Source organism: Brassica napus, chromosome C6, assembly GCF_020379485.1.
Source record: "Brassica napus cultivar Da-Ae chromosome C6, Da-Ae, whole genome shotgun sequence".
Taxonomy (NCBI): Eukaryota; Viridiplantae; Streptophyta; class Magnoliopsida; order Brassicales; family Brassicaceae; genus Brassica; species Brassica napus.
The window spans coordinates 46649781-46666696 of NC_063449.1; the positions used below are offsets into that span (position 1 = coordinate 46649781).

The 16916-nt window shown below is 36.5% G+C and overlaps 3 protein-coding genes across 5 annotated transcripts; 2 read left to right on the plus strand and 1 right to left on the minus strand.

Moving 5' to 3' along the window:
- Positions 1–2396: 2396 nt before the first annotated feature.
- LOC106365949 (ubinuclein-2-like) lies at positions 2397–6725 on the plus strand. 3 transcript variants are annotated; one of them, XM_022714189.2, is made up of 15 exons: positions 2399–2849; positions 3143–3229; positions 3351–3443; positions 3546–3622; positions 3760–3892; positions 3973–4338; positions 4716–4797; positions 4883–4995; positions 5086–5172; positions 5326–5451; positions 5564–5689; positions 5799–5846; positions 5968–6078; positions 6163–6507; positions 6590–6725. In XM_022714189.2, the coding sequence occupies exons 1-14, from the start codon at positions 2604–2606 to the stop codon at positions 6502–6504; spliced, it is 2037 nt and encodes a 678-aa protein (XP_022569910.2). In that variant the 5' UTR covers positions 2399–2603; the 3' UTR covers positions 6505–6507; positions 6590–6725. The 3 variants fall into 3 exon arrangements, with proteins under 3 accessions (XP_048617480.1, XP_022569910.2, XP_048617479.1); XM_048761523.1 differs by having other exon boundaries at positions 2397–2849; positions 4719–4797; positions 6163–6725; XM_048761522.1 differs by having other exon boundaries at positions 6163–6725.
- A 104-nt stretch (positions 6726–6829) lies between these two features.
- Positions 6830–12931, plus strand: LOC106362662 (DNA topoisomerase 2-binding protein 1-A-like). Its single transcript, XM_013802528.3, has 17 exons — positions 6830–7201; positions 7287–7329; positions 7418–7539; positions 7824–7931; positions 8406–8550; positions 8624–8715; positions 8960–9053; positions 9164–9644; positions 9808–9950; positions 10079–10443; positions 10550–10717; positions 10919–11209; positions 11295–11732; positions 11814–11861; positions 11932–12005; positions 12353–12443; positions 12659–12931. Exons 1-17 carry the CDS (start codon positions 7019–7021, stop codon positions 12731–12733), a joined length of 2961 nt encoding a protein of 986 aa, XP_013657982.2. The 5' UTR covers positions 6830–7018; the 3' UTR covers positions 12734–12931.
- On the minus strand, positions 12896–14863 carry LOC106356023 (1-aminocyclopropane-1-carboxylate oxidase 5-like). The gene is made up of 2 exons (XM_022689258.2): positions 13375–14863; positions 12896–13295 (listed from the first exon to the last, which is right to left on the minus strand). Exons 1-2 carry the CDS (start codon positions 13431–13433, stop codon positions 13067–13069), a joined length of 288 nt encoding a protein of 95 aa, XP_022544979.1. The 5' UTR covers positions 13434–14863; the 3' UTR covers positions 12896–13066.
- Between the last annotated feature and the right edge of the window lie 2053 nt (positions 14864–16916).

A 16916-nucleotide genomic window follows, 5' to 3' on the forward strand; every position in this document is an offset into this window, starting at 1 on the left:
ATAAATATAATGCATAATCTAACTTCTTTTTTAATGGTATATGTACTATGTAAGCGTATATTTTAAATATTATATATAATATAATGCATAATCTAATCCTTTTTAATCTTGTATGTACTAGGTGGTACCCAAAAAAATTTAGTGACTATATATATGACAATTTTTCAATGCAATTTAATAATATTTGCCCAATATTTCAAATCAATGAATGTATAAATTAATTGCCATATATATTGGGCATTCGAAAAATTATTTCTTGATTCACACTAGAACGCGGAAGATCGACATTGAATGCCATATATATTGGGCAAATATTATTAAATTTATTTACTTTCCATTATATATTCAAAAATTAGCATTCGAAAAATTATTATAGGAAAGTTTTGACTCAGACAAGTATTTGTATGGAAATTAGAACAATTTGTGCTACAATTATTTATTAATTTAAAGTCATATACAAATTCTATTCAATTCCTTAGATTAAGCACCAAGATTCTGAAATTAAGGACTCAACCCATCACAATACGTCAATCTGATTATATTCGATCAAGTTAATTTACAAAGTTAATTTTGTTTCCTATACGTTGATTTCTTAATTATATTACTTTCCATAATTTTAAAATTGGCAGCAAAAAGTTAGGGATTAATTCGATTTGATTTAGGCGAGATAATACTTTTTTCTCTCTAATCTTTCATAAGCAAAACCCTATAAGTGATCCCTGTATATAACATTAGACTGAAATTCATCCACATCAAAACCTACTATTTTTCTACGTACAAAAAAAAATTCATGAATTTCGTCTTTGATTTTGCTTACATTGTTTTTTTTATCATGATAAGGTCGATTAAAGAATGTGATTAACAATGATGGGTTTCAAAAATTATTTTTGAAAGTAACGATGTTCCAGAAATCGATGTTTTCAGAAAGAGGTATAACATTTCGTTTACTGAATTTGGTAAATATATGTGTTTAGTTTGGTAAGTTGATACTTTGTTATGGCTTTCTATAGAATTGCAAACCACGAGTTCTGAAGACACTTCTAACAGTAGTTGTGGTTTTATCAATTTTTTATTTGTTTCTTTATAAATTTGTTTCTTTCATATTTTATTATTCTTTTGCATATGTTTCATTTTATTTTATATTCATAATTTATATTATGAAAACAATAATGCTCTTGCTTTTTTTTTCATCTTAAATTCATAATAAATTTATATAAGTCTTTACTTACTCTTTTAGATGTATTTCCATAAAATATAATTAAAATACCCCAATAAATTAGTCTATATAGTTTTAAAGTTATAATCTCTTTTAATCCATCACTCCGCGCAAGGCGCGAATTACCACCTAGTGTATAAATAAACGTGATGGAAATATAACTACCAAATCTAACTCGTCTTGCTACTAATACCACCAGCCACACGCCTTATATACCAGTATTGTACAGTTATTATATATATAAACATCATAACTATATACACAAGTAGGCAAATAGTGATAGACTAGTTGGAGGACGGCCTAAACTCATAGGTCATGGGTTCAATTTCTAATGGACGTAAAGTTGATGTTACTTGGTCAATGTGGACTTTGACTTCGTCTCATGCAGTTCACATGATATTTCAATAACAAACAATATGCTGTACAATATTTATGAGAAACACACTTTTTATTGTTTCAAACATATAAGAAATAATAAAGTAATTAAATTTATTTATACATTTAATTATATTTAATTTATATATTGTTTGATTTAAAATCTGATTTGTCAATATCTATTGATATAATAACCACATAAAATATACAATACCCTGAGAGAAAAAGACAAAAATAGCACTAAATCAAATTTATGTTCTCAAACTAGCATTTAAGGTCAAAAGTCACAAAAATAACACTTAATGTTTTATCAAAAGTCACAAACTTAGGGTTTAGAGTTAAAGAATGGGGTTTAGGATTTAGGGTTTAGGGTTTAGGGTTTAGAGTTTAGGGTTTAGGGTTTAGATTTTAGGGTTTAGGGTTTAGAGTTTAGGATTTATGGTTTAGAGTTTAGGGTTTATGATTTATGGTTTAGGGTTTAGAGTTTAGGGTTTAGGGTTTAGAGTTGAGAAATGAGGTTTTGGGATAAGATTTCAAATTTTGAAAAATAAAAAACATTAAAATTTTCAAAGGATAAACTTAGAAATGTGCTATTTTGGTCATTTTAGTTTTTGAGTGCTATTTTTGTGATATAAACTTAGAAATGTGCTATTTTGGAGATTTGTTCATATTCTTAAGCAACACTTTTTGTTGTATCAACGGCCCATATCACTTATCCCGGCCCATCATCGAGAAACTCGCAAGTCACGTGGTATAGCCAATTGACCACAAAGCCCTCAACAACATAAGTTATTTTTTTCTCTCTAACAGGAAAAAAAAAGAAAAGCAAAGCGTCATTGCTGGGTGTGTATCCCGCGCAACGTTCTAACAAAACTCCTCCTCTCAGTTTCTAATCTCACACATCAAAAAAAAAACTCTCCCCCACAATCTCCGCTCCTTGATTCCTCTCCTCCTCATATCCGATCCGGGTCTCCACAGAGTCCAACTCCGACCCGACCCGACCCGATCACCCATGGGGGAAACCAAGGCCGCAACCGACGGCGGTTCAGCTTCCGGCGAATCCTCGAAGCCCTCGGCGAAGCTGTTGACCGCCGGAGATCGGAAATTGCTCAAGGTGGAGCTTCGGCAAGGGGAGACGACTTACGTCTCGTGGAAGAAGCTTATGAAGGAAGCTAGCAAAGGGAATTGCTCGTTGGTCTCGGCGATTGACGCGCCGCCTCCTAATGCTAACCCTAATCTCGAGTCTCGGATTGCTCCGGTTAGTGTGTAGATGTTGCGTTATTGGTTTCGGGGAAGGTTTTTGGTGAAGTTGAATTGAGGAATTGTGGTGTCGATTCGTTGATTCTTCGCATTGGGGTTGATTCTAGGGTTTGAGTAAGCTAATGATTGAGATTAGTGATAGTGAATTGCGGTTTTGGAATGTGATTTGGTTGAATTGCTGATTACGAGTTGAGTATGCTTTTGATCTAGAAAGGATGAATTTTGTTCAGATTAGTGTAAATGTATGATTGATATATGCATTAAGCTCTCTCAAGTTATATTCCAATGCAGGGGGTACCAGTAGAAGGTGAGACGGTCGACCAACCTCATTCTAATCGTTTTAACGCTGTTATAGAGAAGATCGAGAGGCTTTACATGGTGTGTTTCCATTTTTTTCCTTACCATTGTGTCTATTGTTTAGTCATACAAGTTAGATGGGCTGGTTCTTTCACAAATTTCTGAATGTTGTATGCTTAGTTTCGGTGAATAAATTTTTCAGGGGAGAGATAGTAGTGATGGGGAAGAGTTAGATGGTGCTCCTGACGATGACGAGTATGACACTGAAGATTCATTTATCGATGACGTTGAATTGGTTAGTATATATATATATATATCCTTCATATGTTTTTTTGTGTGATCGAAGTGTATCTTGATTGATATCTAAGGTTTTCATAATTTTTTTGTTGCATTGTAGGATGAGTATTTTGAAGTCGATGATTCGGCAATTAAGCATGATGGATTTTTTGTTAATAAAGGGGAGTTAGAACGGATGTAAGTTTCTTGTCCTCTTATTGTTGCATTTTATCACATCACGTAGGTTATCGATAGGATTCAGGTTTCCCAGTTGCTCCTCTATAAATATACTATCTTCCATTTATTATCTAAATCGTGTTTCCTTTCTACAACAGTGCACCGTCAACAACAACAACATCGAACAAACAACCAAAGAAAAGGAAAAGGAAAGAGTCAGCAAAACCTTGCGGCGATGTTGTTGATGTATCCAGTAAACAAGCCAAGATTGCTAAGACGGTTGGGGGAAAGGTAGTACCATTACTTACAAGTTACTTTTGGATCCTTAGAGTTCTAGTCCAGACGATTGATTGTATAATGTGAAAGTCCAGGATCAATCAGCTGCTTCTGGGCTCTCTCCAAAGAAAAAGTCCAATGATCCAAAGACAGTGCAGGATTCGGTTTCTCCTTTGAAAGTGCAAAGTGGCAATGACTCCTTGTCTTTAGAAAATGTGAAGCATAGTGATAAAGCGAATCATCAGCCAAGGAACACCACAAGTCCGAAGTCAAAGGCAGCTGAATCTTCTGTCGCCCTTCATCTGAAGTGCAGCAAAAGTGCTCATCAGCAATCTAATTCCGTGCCAGGAAAATCTCGGCCAATTGTTTTGGAAAAATCAACAGTAGCACGTCAAAAAGAAAACAATGGGATGCATGACCAGGACAATGCAACAGTAAGCAGACAGTCTAATCAAATAACTGTAAGTATTTTCCAGCTATGTTAAGCATATACGAGTCCTCATTTTAGCTGGTCTAGAATCCGTAGGAAGCATGAATTTTGAGGTCTTTCATCTTTAACACCCCCAAGAATGATGATTCTCTGAGCTCTGAGGTTGTAAAATGATCTGTAATTGCGAAGATATTAGCAGTAAATCAGGAGAATTCAGATACTAGATGGTATATATGAGTCATGCTATGAAGCTGTCATCCATTCAACGTTGTTTCTGTCTATTTGCTGCTCTATTTTTCTTCTCGACTCTGGGTTTATCTTCCTGGCTAATACTCGCTTACATTCCTTTTTTCTTGCATACTTAACTTCTGTTTATAATCCTGCAATAACCCCTCTCTCTTTATTTAGAAGAAAGGCGGTTCTAACGTCAAACCTAAAACCTCCACACTTGAGAAAGCCTTCAGGGAATTGGAGAAGGTGGTCGCTGAATGTGAGTTTCAACTGTTCGAGCACTCTCTCTACATGTATGGCAATTTATATACCATTTAGCAAACAATTTGTCCAAATTATTGCAGCAAGGCCTCCTGCTGCTACGGATAATCAAGATGCTGATACCTCTTCCCAAGTAGTGAAGAGGAGATTGCCAGGAGACATAAAATTGAAGCTTGCTAAAGTTGCTAGGATTGCGGTATTTAAGCTCTCCTTCTTGTCCTTTTAAAAAAAAAAATTAAAATCTCCCAGATGTGTTAAAAAGACTAGAAATTCTATTTTCTTGAAGCAAGCGAGCCACGGGAATTTATCAGGGGAGTTAATTAATCGTCTCATGAGCATAGTTGGTCATCTAATACAAGTTAGATCGTTAAAGGTAACCTCTATCCCATGTATACCGATACTTGTAATTGAAAATTTCTGAAAGTTCCAGGCTAAAGCTCTCCCGTTTCAGAAAGAGTTAACAAGACATGCTTTATTAGAGAAGGAGCTAAAGCTCTGAGGGTTAACTAATGCTTTATTGTTACAGAGGAACTTGAAAATCATGATCGATTCCGGCGACTCTGCAAAACGAGAAAATGATACTAGATTTCAAAGTATCAAGAATGAAGTTATTGAAACGTTAAAAACACAAGTTCCGTTGATGGAACCCCAGGTTCTCCCTCCTCTCTTCTCCTCTACTAGTTTCAGTGATCTGATTTTCAAAATGGATTTTTTATCCGGTGTTTTACATATATACATTGGTTCTTTTCTCAACTGTATCACAGGCAACCAATCATGAAGCTGGAACATCAGACGATTTTGAAAATCCTCCTCCGTCCACGAAGAAGAAGTTTGTCATGGATGAGGCGCTGGAGGACAAATTGTGTGATCTATATGACATCTTTGTTGATGTAATAAAGATTTTCCATTTTAGCAACCTTACTTAACAATGTTTTTCACTTTATTAGACCCATAATTGAAGTTTGAACATAGTATGTGGTCTGTTTTTGGTGATACTAGGGATTGGATGAAGATTCAGGTCCACAGATCAGAAAGCTTTATGCAAATGTAAGTTATCTTTTGGCACTCGTGGTCTATTTACTTTCCAAGTTCATTCAAAATCACTAGACCTTGGTTGTTATAAAATCTTCCTAAATGATTTTTCTTTTGTGATTTATTCATGCTCCAGTTAGCTGAACTCTGGCCAAACAGATTAATGGACAATCACGGGATCAAGCGTGCCATTTGCCGGGCAAAAGAAAGACGGAGAGCATTGCACGCAAATCTTGGGAAAGAGATGGTATTTTAAAAAAATATTCTCAACTTATTTTCCATCATGATCTCTCGCAGTGTGATCATTCATCAGTCCTTTTTCTTACCGCAGGATCAAGGGAAGATGAAGAAGAAACAGACACAATTGGTACAAAAATCAGAGAGTACAGCTTGTCCCGACAAGGCTTCAGGTGTTGGAGACAAAACAACAGGTGTTGTCCCAAGCGCAACCACAACGTCCTTAGTCCACACTCAACCTACAGTGGACAAGTCCCGTGACAAGTCAAAGCAGAAGCATGAGAAACTGAAAGGAAGCTCAAGCTCTAGCGACCCTTCAGGAGAAGCAAAAGCAGCGAGAAGAAAGAAAGAAAAGAGTGTAGAAGATTCTCACCCACCAACAGTGAAGCAGCAGATACGCCCACAGGCTCCACTGGACCTGAACCTGCCAAGCTAATTAGTACGGCCTAGTTTCTGTTTAAAGTTTTTTTTTTTTGCAGTCGAAGCCATGGCTCTAACCTTTGCCTTCTTTGTAATTGTAGCTTTTGAAGTTCCAAGGACAAAAATGTAATTTGCCGATAGTAGTCAAAGCCTGGTTCTAGCCTTTGCCTTCTTTGTAGCTTTTGAAGTTCCAAGGACAACAATGTAATTTGCCGATAATCGTCTCTTCTAAATTAATCATAGGCCCAATCGAGTGTATTGATGGGCCTGACATGACAATAAAAAGCCCAAAGACAAATTAAAATGTGAAATGAAGCTCACTGACCAGTGAACATTCCCGCGCTCTCTCTCGCGCTCTCTCTCTCTCTCTCTCTCTCTCTCTCTCTCTCTCTCGATCGAATCCGGCGATAGACTATTCGGCGCCTCGAGAATCCACCACCATCCGCCGATTCTAGGGTTTTAATTCTCCATTGCTATTACAGAATTGGAGAGGCGGGGAGAGAATTGTGCCGTTTAGGTTTCCGGCGGCGATGAAGACGGCGACGCAACTGTTCAAAGGGGCAAACGTGTTCATGTCTCGGAACCTCGTGCCACCTGAAGTCTTCGACGCTCTTCTCGACACCTTCAAGCTTAACGGCGCCGAAATCTTCCTCTGCTGCGATCCTTCCCGCAACGGTCCCTCCGACTTCCACGTCATCGCTTCTCCCCAGCACGTGCGCATTTTATTTTTTCTCACTTGCAATTGCCTATACATTCCGAGAAAAATCTGCTCTTAGCTTCGTTTTGTGATGTTTGCAGGAGAAGTTCGAGGATCTTAAAGCAAAGGGTTGTAACTTGATAGGTGAGATGAGATTTTGTTTATATTTCTTCTCGCTTGAATCTGTGTTTGTGAATGTACTTGACAAGAGTCTGTGACTACTGTGATGAAGGTCCGCAATGTGTGCTCTCCTGCGCGAAAGAAGGTAGACCCCTGCCACAAGGGGGATTCACTTGTTGTTTAGCCATGGATGGTCTTAAGGTTCTTGCTTCTGGGTTTCTGATAGATGAAAAGGTACTTCTTCGTCTTCTTCTTTCTGTTTGTATAATCGATATCCTTTGTAGTTTATTAGGATATATTATTCCCCTTTTGTATAGATTCCATTGTGAGTTTTGACTCTATGTTGCCTTACCGATCTTAGGTAACTTGTTGTCTATGGAACTGTCTTTTCACACTTTGATGGCAACTGATAAAGAATGGAGATTATTAATAAAATTCATATGTTTTTGGAGAAGTATTTTTAGTTACTGGCAAGGACTCATCCCCCTCTAAATGGTTTATTTCAATTATTTTTCAAGGTTAAAATCGAGAAGCTAGTTACTTCCATGGGGGGAGTTTTGGTCTCCAGAACTTCTTCAGATGTCAACTTCGTTATTGTGAAGAATGTCTTGGCTGCTAAGTACAAGGTATTTTCCTCAAAGATTCCCATAAATATTCTTTTTAGCTTCTAAAGGTTCACTGTATACATCTGTAGATTATCATCATAGGCTACCGGTTTAATTTTTTGCTTTATTAACATTTTCAACACTGCTGTTTTTCTTCATGCATCTCAAAAGATTAATCAGTTATGTTAGATAAACTGTAAGTATATCTCTCTGCTCATTTAGATTCACTCAAATAAGCACTAGGATGTGTATTAAACATTCCAGCGGGAGGAAAGATTTACTATGCACCTCTAATGAAGGCCTCTAGTGAAACAACTCGCCTTTTTCCAGAAATTATTTAGGATCAGTCTTGTGCCTCTGATGACTAATCTTTTCTACTATGTCCTGAAGCAGAGTGAACCGATGAGGTTCTTTAGGAAGCTGTTCAAAACCAGCTATTCTTGTTTCATCGTGACAGCTAAATATATTTTTGTTCTTTTTTTTTTTAACTTGCAGTGGGCGCTGTATGTTCAGAAGAAGCCAGTTGTTGCACTGAGTTGGTTACATCAGTGTTGGAATGAGCACCGTGTGGTTCCGCAGGAACCATATAAGATTCCTTCTTTTTCTGGATTGAGGATCTGTGTCACAAAAATTCCAGCAGGTTAGAAAACTGGTTTGTTCAACATGTGCGAATCAGGTTCTTTGTTGATAGTTAATCAGTAATTTATTATCAGACCAGCGTAAGGGAATGGAGAAGCTTATTTCAGAAAATGGAGGGAGGTACTCTGCGGAGCTAACAAAGGCGTGTACACATCTGATCGCTGATATATCCTTTGAATCAAAATTTTGAGATTTGCTAATCATAGGTCATATTTTCTGGGTGCATTTAGTTGTGCTCATAAATTTGCTAATCATTGGTCTGATACTCGGGTACTCTGAAGTTTGAAGATATGTGACTACGACATTTGCATGGTTGAAGTGTAGATGCATTGCTTAAATACTTGTGCAATTTTTTTAAAAAATTTTGTAGCTTGAACTTAATGAAAAATTGAGTCCTTGACATTGCATACGCTGCTGAAGGCGACAAATACAAAGTTGCTCGGAAATGGGGTCACATTCAAATTGTTACGCGGAAATGGTTTGAGCAGTCCATTGCTAGAAAAGGTGACATTTGGTGATTCTGCACCCTTTATAATCTGATCAGTATATCGGTTCTCAGTAAGCTAACATATTCATTCCATAACTGGTATCATATGTCACCCTGTTATGTGCAGTTTGTCTCAATGAAGAGCTGTATCCTGTTCTGGGTTCCATATCCTCGAGTAGAGGGGTGAGAGGCTTAGGAAACCATGATAATCAAGAAAAATTTCCTGAATGTCCAGTGTCACTGTCGCATTCGACTGCGGTCGCGGAAGACTCATATGCTTCTTATGCTCAGTCTAGAGAGTCAGATATAGAACCATGTGCCTCACAAAATCGTCTTTCCACATCTATGAATCCCAGTAGCCATGTTAGAGAACCAAGTAAAGACCCAACTACAGAGCCGCAAGAGCAAAATATTGATGGTTGTACCGCCAGGGATTCAGTAACTGAAGACAATGACCTGTACTTATCAGATTGTAAAATTTTCTTGCTTGGTTTTGAAGCTTCTGAAATGCGTAGACTTGTTAAGTTGGTCCGAAGAGGTGGTGGATCACGGTATATGATGCTTAGCGAAAGAATGACACATATTGTTGTTGGAACTCCTTCAGAGAGGTAATCTCAGTCTTCTCACTGCCTAAGTAAAATTTTGTTGCTTTATTAATTTTTTTTTCCTTTTTTGTCCCTTGTATCTTTGATTAAATTCTGATAGGTAGGTCTCTCTAAGCATATTCTCTGTAACATTATGATGATCTTTACATAGAATATTCATTTACAGTGAGAAAAAGGAGGCTAGAAGTGTTGCAGCATCTGGTGTCGTTCATGTAGTTACACCCAATTGGCTTGAAGATTGTGATCGTGAGAAAAAAGAAATTCCCATTCATAAAATATATACTGCTCACAACCTGATTCTTCCAAGAGGTCTGTTGTTGACTCCTTTCACTATTTTTTTTTCAATTATCTCGGACACATTCCATCTATTCAAGATGCATCAAGACATGTCAATGCATTGTATTACACTTCTCTTACTGACACGTTTTCTGTCACAGATTCTGAATGCTTGACCAAAGGATCTCGTGCAGGAATGCCGGGTATGGAAAAGGGTAAAACAACTTTTCCTCAGACCGTGGCATATGATTCCCCTTCAAGGAGTATCAGTATCTCAGATGAAGCAGCAACTTTGCTGGGAAAGAATAAAGAAGCAGTGCTGGACTTTGGCAGGAAAGATGAGATTCACGTGGAAAGAAAAATAGTATCACCCAAGAAAAAAGAAACACTTAGTTCCGCTGCAACTATTAAAAGCAAAGAACAGAAAATTCAATGTGAATTCAGTGGTCAGAGCAAGCAAGAAAGAAAGTCAACAGTATTTAAGGGGAAGATATTTTGTTTCTCAGATTCATTTCCTCAAGATCAGGTAAGTGGTTGTTAGAAGATTAAGCTTTCCTTGTCTTACACTGGTTTCTTCTTTTCTGAGACTCCATCTCTGAGGTCGATTGATTTTGTATCATCTTATTCTGCAGCGACCCGAAATCGTGGAATGGGTGAATCAAGGAGGGGGAGAGGTGGTAAATGATTCTTTTATGAAGAACACAGATTTTACTATTGAATGCCATGGTATGTTCAGGAGTGCTGCTGGGACTACCCAAACTACTTATGTCTCGAGTCACTGGGTTCGATCTTGTTTAGAGGTATCATTCTTCTTACTGCTCTTCTGTTATCTACTGGTTATATTATCTATGCTATGGAGTACTGTCTCTAACTGTATACCATCATTTCTTTAACCCTTTTATATCTAAATTAGCTTTCCGTTGTAACTGTTTTGTACCGTTATACTTGCGTTTTATCCTTATCAAGCTTTATTTTTCTGGCTTTTTTTCTTGGTGATGTAGGATGGTTGCTTACTTGATGTTAGTAGCCATATCCTCTATTCGCCTCTTCCCTGCCAGACTCCTTTGCCTGGATTTGAAAGCCTTCGCTTTTGTGTTTCCCATTATGAAGAGAAGGATAGATTACTCCTAAGAAATTTGTGTTTTGTTCTTGGAGCAAAATTTGTTTCAAGACAAACCAAGAAAGTGACTCACTTGCTATGCAAATTTGCTCACGGACCTAAGTATGACGCAGCTTCCAAGTGGGGAATAGTTCCTGTGACATCTGACTGGGTCTATGAATGTGTTAAACAGGTGATCCTATGTTTTTGAAATTGTTTCTTTCACATCGGATCGTTAGAATCTAACGGAATAGTCCTGTTTGTTTTATCGTGTGTAGAATCAAGTTGTTTGTCCAGATAACTATCATCCAAAGGAAATGAACACTCAAGACCGGGACGCAGGGGTTGGCTTGGCAAGTCAATTTCATACACAGTCTGTGCCAGTGGCGTCAAGGGAGAATGAGTCTCTGCATGGAAGCCACTCTGAAGATAGGGTAAAATCTCAAAGTTTTGCTGGCAAAAATGGCTGCGGTAAAAGTGAGGTAAACAACAGACTTGGAGAAATTGGAAGAGAACAGAGTTTTCCGTCTAAGAAGGCAAAACTTTTGAGAGATGGTCGAGAAAATGATGCGTTTCCTATGGATGAAAGTCCAAGTAAATTTGCTCGCCCTTTAAAATCTGGAGATGACATTGGTTTTGGAAATGACGTAGCAAGTGGTCGTGTAGTTCCAGATGTGGCTGATACTATTGAGGATCTGTTGGAGCAGACAAGTAGAGTGAGTACTAGTTACCTTTTTTTCTCCAGTTATTTAATCCAAGTTATATTTTCTCATTATTCACCTTTGGTTTCTGTTTAGATTCAAGATCAGAACTCTCCTGGGAGTGGGAGGATTTCAGAGAAAAATGTATCCTTATTTGTGTGCTCATTGAATTTATTAATATTTGGAATAGTTCGACTCCTTAATGATACAACAGCTTTTTTCAGCTAGTGAACAATACAGCAGCGGGAATCATTCTGTCACTGGCCTGTCTAGACACTGGATAAACAGGTAGCCTTATATTCATCAATTGCAAATCCGCATTTTGCAGATATTTCTGGAATCAACCCCAAATGCCATGGATTATAAAGGAATTAGGGACACACGTATGATTAGTGTTTAAAAAAGCATTTCCTGATTCATGAACCCCTTAATCTTTTTTCGTTTTTCTCTAATCCTAAGTTCATAGCTAGTACTTATTATTTATGTATAGTATACCTTAAGCATGACAGTACGAATATTAAGAGAGTGTAAACAGACTAAGGATGTGCAAATGATCTGAGAGACTAGACTGTTTCACATATAAATGTTGCTTATATAGAATTAATGTTCAATTGAACTCTGATGTGTGTTTTCAGGGTCCAGGAGAATGACGATGCAGGCAATCCTCGAGGAGATGTAACTCCAGACACTTACGGAAACTTTAGTGAGACGCAGACAGAGTCTCAGGTTATAACTCTTTACTCTGCAAAATACCTTGCAATCAAGTCTGGGATAATATATAGTCAGGTTTCTAATCCCAGTTCTGAATTAAAAATGAAACTGCACCTAAACCTTCCGTGTTAACCCTTTTATATATTTGATTCGGAATCGGTTAGCTCTTAGTACTCTCTGATTGTGTTGTAAAAGGCCAAACAGTGGTAATCTCTCTGTGATTGTTGCAGGTTATTGGTTACGAGGAAGATCTTTCAGGAAGGCAGATGCTTATCGATAGAGTTAGAACACGAAGCAGAGCTTAACATAAAAGAGATGGGAGTGAGGTTGTGTGAAATAGAGAGAAGACGACAACATTCATCATGCATTTGGTAACGTTGCAAAGACAAAATATCCATTACAGAAACAGCGACTTAGCTGCATTAAAAAGTGATGTGAATCATATGTAGACTGGCACAGTTACAAAGGCAGAAGAAAAGAGAGTGCGCACACTTGTATTCAAACACAAGTCACGGCAGGGATTCATACATCACATGAAAAAACAAAATACAAAGGCAGAAGAAAAGATGCCAAATTATTAATTATTAAATTTGACATTTGACCAAATAAAACAGTGAAATAACTGTCGAAAACAACATTTAGAGAGACTTTACAGCAAGAAAACGAGGCTCCTTAGGCATGAACTTCTGGGTTGCATAGACATCCATATAATCTCCAAACACAAACTTTGGATACTTCTTCTCACTTCCTCCCTCCGTCTCTGCCGCTGGCCCAATGGCCGCCTTGTACGACGGATTATAGAAAGAAGCAATGGACTTCCTGTTCCCTTCCTCCCTCGCCAACACCCTATGCCATGCACTCTTATACCTACCAAAAAAAACCAAACCCCATTTTCATCTAAACCAGTTTAACTTCAAATAAACCAAACCGGTCTAATGTTATATACCTTCCGTTGCTAAGAACCTCAATCTGATCACCAGTGTTGATAACAATCGCGTTAGTCATCGGCGGCTGAACATCGATCCACTCTCCATCTTTCAACACCTGAAGACCATCGTACTCGTCGTCTTAGAACAGCAACACCACACCTCCCGCATCGGTATGAGCTCTAAGACCGTTCACGAGCTCAGGACGAGGACAAGGCGGGTAATGGCTGACTTTGGTTCCAAAGAAAGCCGTCTCTTCTTCTCCGTCTTCTTCCATCCCTTCGTTAAAAGCCTTCTTTATGTATCCTTTAGGCAAACCCAGATTCTCGTCCATCACTTCCATCATCTTGCTCGCTAGCTTCCTCACTTCTCCTCTGTATTCCAGCATCGTCTCTCTGTTTTTTGAAACAGAGTATTTAAAGTTGCAACCTTTGAACATTTATGTATTAAGATGATCTATAACAATAATAACAAAACATACACGCTAAAAACACTAAAAATTAATATCACCTTAAATTTTAAGGAAGCTAAACATTTTGAAATACTCTTTAAGTGATATATTTATGTATTTTTGGTTATTAACACGCCCGTAGCGTAGTGAAAGAGGGAGAGGGAGAGAGAGAGGGGGAGAGATAGAAAGAGGGAGAGAGAGAGAATGCTAATAGTAAAAATTAGTTTTTTTTTTGTTAATTTTAAATTTAAGAAAATAGTATATCTCATATACATCTCTTGCAAATGTAAAACTAAAACACAAACTACAAATCATATAAAAATAATAATCTTGATTACAAGTAAATTATATTCCGCCCGTATGGCAGGCCGACCCTAGTTCCCCATATTTAGAAGTTTAATTAAAAGTAGATTGCTCGTTCTAAAAAAATTAGATGAACTTGTTTAGTCTGTAATTCAATTTCTACTAACTCATTTTCCGTAGAAGACAAAAACTACTTTTAGTAGAACGTAATTTAAAATTTAAATTTATCAAGTTTTTCAAAAAAAAAATAAAAGTTTGTGTATATAAGTGTTTTATCAATTGTTTGTATTTTTTATAATTTTTTTATTTATTTCATTAAGTTTTAGAAATGAAAAGGGTAAAAATGAGAAATAATAGACAAAAAAAAATTTATACCAAAGAGACAACCATGCTGTTTTTTGTTCTGTTTTGGCAATTTTCTCTAAGACTTTTAACCTCTAATTGTTAACTCACGTTTTGACGAAAAGTTAATATAGTTTTGATTTGGTAGAATTTAAAGAAATATAATTTTCAAAAGAAATTTTATTTTCCGTTTGAAAAATAAAAATAATGTTGCCGTTGGATATAAAAAAAAGGATTATGAATGTATGTATATCTCATTGTGGAAAGTCAAAGATTTGTTTCTTTATAATACCCTCCATTTTTAGCCAAAATATTTTTACATATATTCTACGTTGTTATATATTCTACGTTGTTGTCAAATAAAAATACATACAAAATCACATTCTTGTGTTTTTAGCCCAAATCTTTTTATATATTATTCTAAAGAATCTCTTGTGTTTTTTTTTATTGGAGAATCTTTTAATGGCCCTCTCAGGCTTGGTGGAGTTTCTGAAGTGGTCTCGACATCTGATCAACTTGGTGATGGTGTTGACAAGGACGAAAGATTCGCTTTAAATATACAAAATGCTAAGAGTATAAAATCTATGCAACAGCCAAGAAGAAAGAGGAGCTCAACTTCTAATCTTTTTTAACATAACAGTGAATGAAGATGAGATCGCCACTGACTATCCTCTCCCATCTTATTACAAATATTACCAACAAGAAACAAATGAGTTTGTCAGAACCATCAAGACAAATTCAGCTACTTCCATCATCCTTGGCCAGCAAACCAGATACAAAGATAGTTACATCAGTATCAAGGCAAAGCTTCATCATAGGAAGAAGCTCCAGGGATACCAACCTTGTTTTAGAGTTGTAAAGAACCCAATTGTGAAGAATCCTGCGAGGAGCTCAACTTTTTTATTCAAGTTGAATAAAAAAGTTGAGCTCCTCGCAGGATTCTTCACAATTGGGTTCTTTACAACTCTAAAACAAGGTTGGTATCCCTAGAGGCTGAGCTTCTTCTTATGATGAGTCCTTGCCTTGATACGGATGTAACTATCTTTGGATCTGGTTTGCTGGCCAAGGATGATGGAAGTAGCTGGATTAGTCTTGATGGTTCTGACAAACTCATTTGTTTCTTCTTGGCCGTGTTTCTTTAGAATAATATATAAACAGATTTTGGCTAAAAACACAAAAATAAAAAGACTGAAATGGAATTTGAGATTTTTTTTTATATTTTTACTTGACTACAACGTAGAATATATGTAAAAAGATTTTGGCTGAAAATGGATGATATTATAAAGAAACAAATCTTTGACTTTTTACAATGAGATATATATACATTCATAATCTTTTTTTTATACCCAACGGCAACCTTTTTTTTATTTTTCAAACGGAAAATAAAATTTCTTTTGAAAATGAAATTTTTCTAAATTCTACCCAATCAAAACTACATTAACTTTTCGTCAAAACGTGAGTTAAAAATTTGAGGATAAAATTTTTATTACATTTTGATCAAAAATCTTTAGAGTCTTCCACCAGAAACAAAACTATATTGTATTGAAGATGCATCCTGGAAGTCACCAACCGAAAAAGTTCGAATAGGATGGTCCTTAATAACCAAAGAAGGCATTCTCAAACTTCATGCACTCAATAAGTGCTACCATGTCACCTTTGGTAGCAGGATCAATTGTAACGTTGCTAGCTGTTCAACGAATGAATCGACTTGGATATAAACAAGTTGTGTTTCTAGGTGACTGTGTAGAATTGCTCAAAATTTTGGATCAAATGGTGATAGCTAGAAGCGGAAAGGAAGCAAATATCATGACGCAACACCTATAATACAAGATATCTTAGCTCTAGCAGGATTGAATAGATTTAGTTTTCATCACGTACCTAGAAATTTGGTTCAGTATGTTGATCATCTAGCTAAGAAAGCCAGGTATAAAAATCAAGGATATGTAATAACCTTGTTTTAAGTATAAGCCATTGCAAAACCTTTTAAATGAATGAAATGGTAACAAAAGAAAAAAAGACTGAGAAAATATATAGCTAGCATAAGTCACTTATGATAGTGGTTTGTTATGTGGATCTCTGATATATGTTTGCTAGTATTACTGACATTATTAATACATCTCCATTTCATTATTTGATTTTGATAGTAGTTATGACTTATGATAGCGATTTTTTATATGGATCGCTGTTATATGCCTGCTAGTATTATTGACAGTACTAATACATTTCTATTGATCATGATTATTAATTAGTTGATATGATTTAATGAGAAACAATTATCTGCTTTGCTCCCACTATTTCACATGCAGACAGTCACTGCACCAAAGCAAGGATACTCTAATTCCCAAATAACCTTTCGTTTCAATTTTTGTATGATATTTTAGGTATTCTAATTGATGAAAAGCAAGCCGCCCATGATCACATGGGGCTACACTAGTCACTAGGAAGTGGTATTTGTATTATTAGATT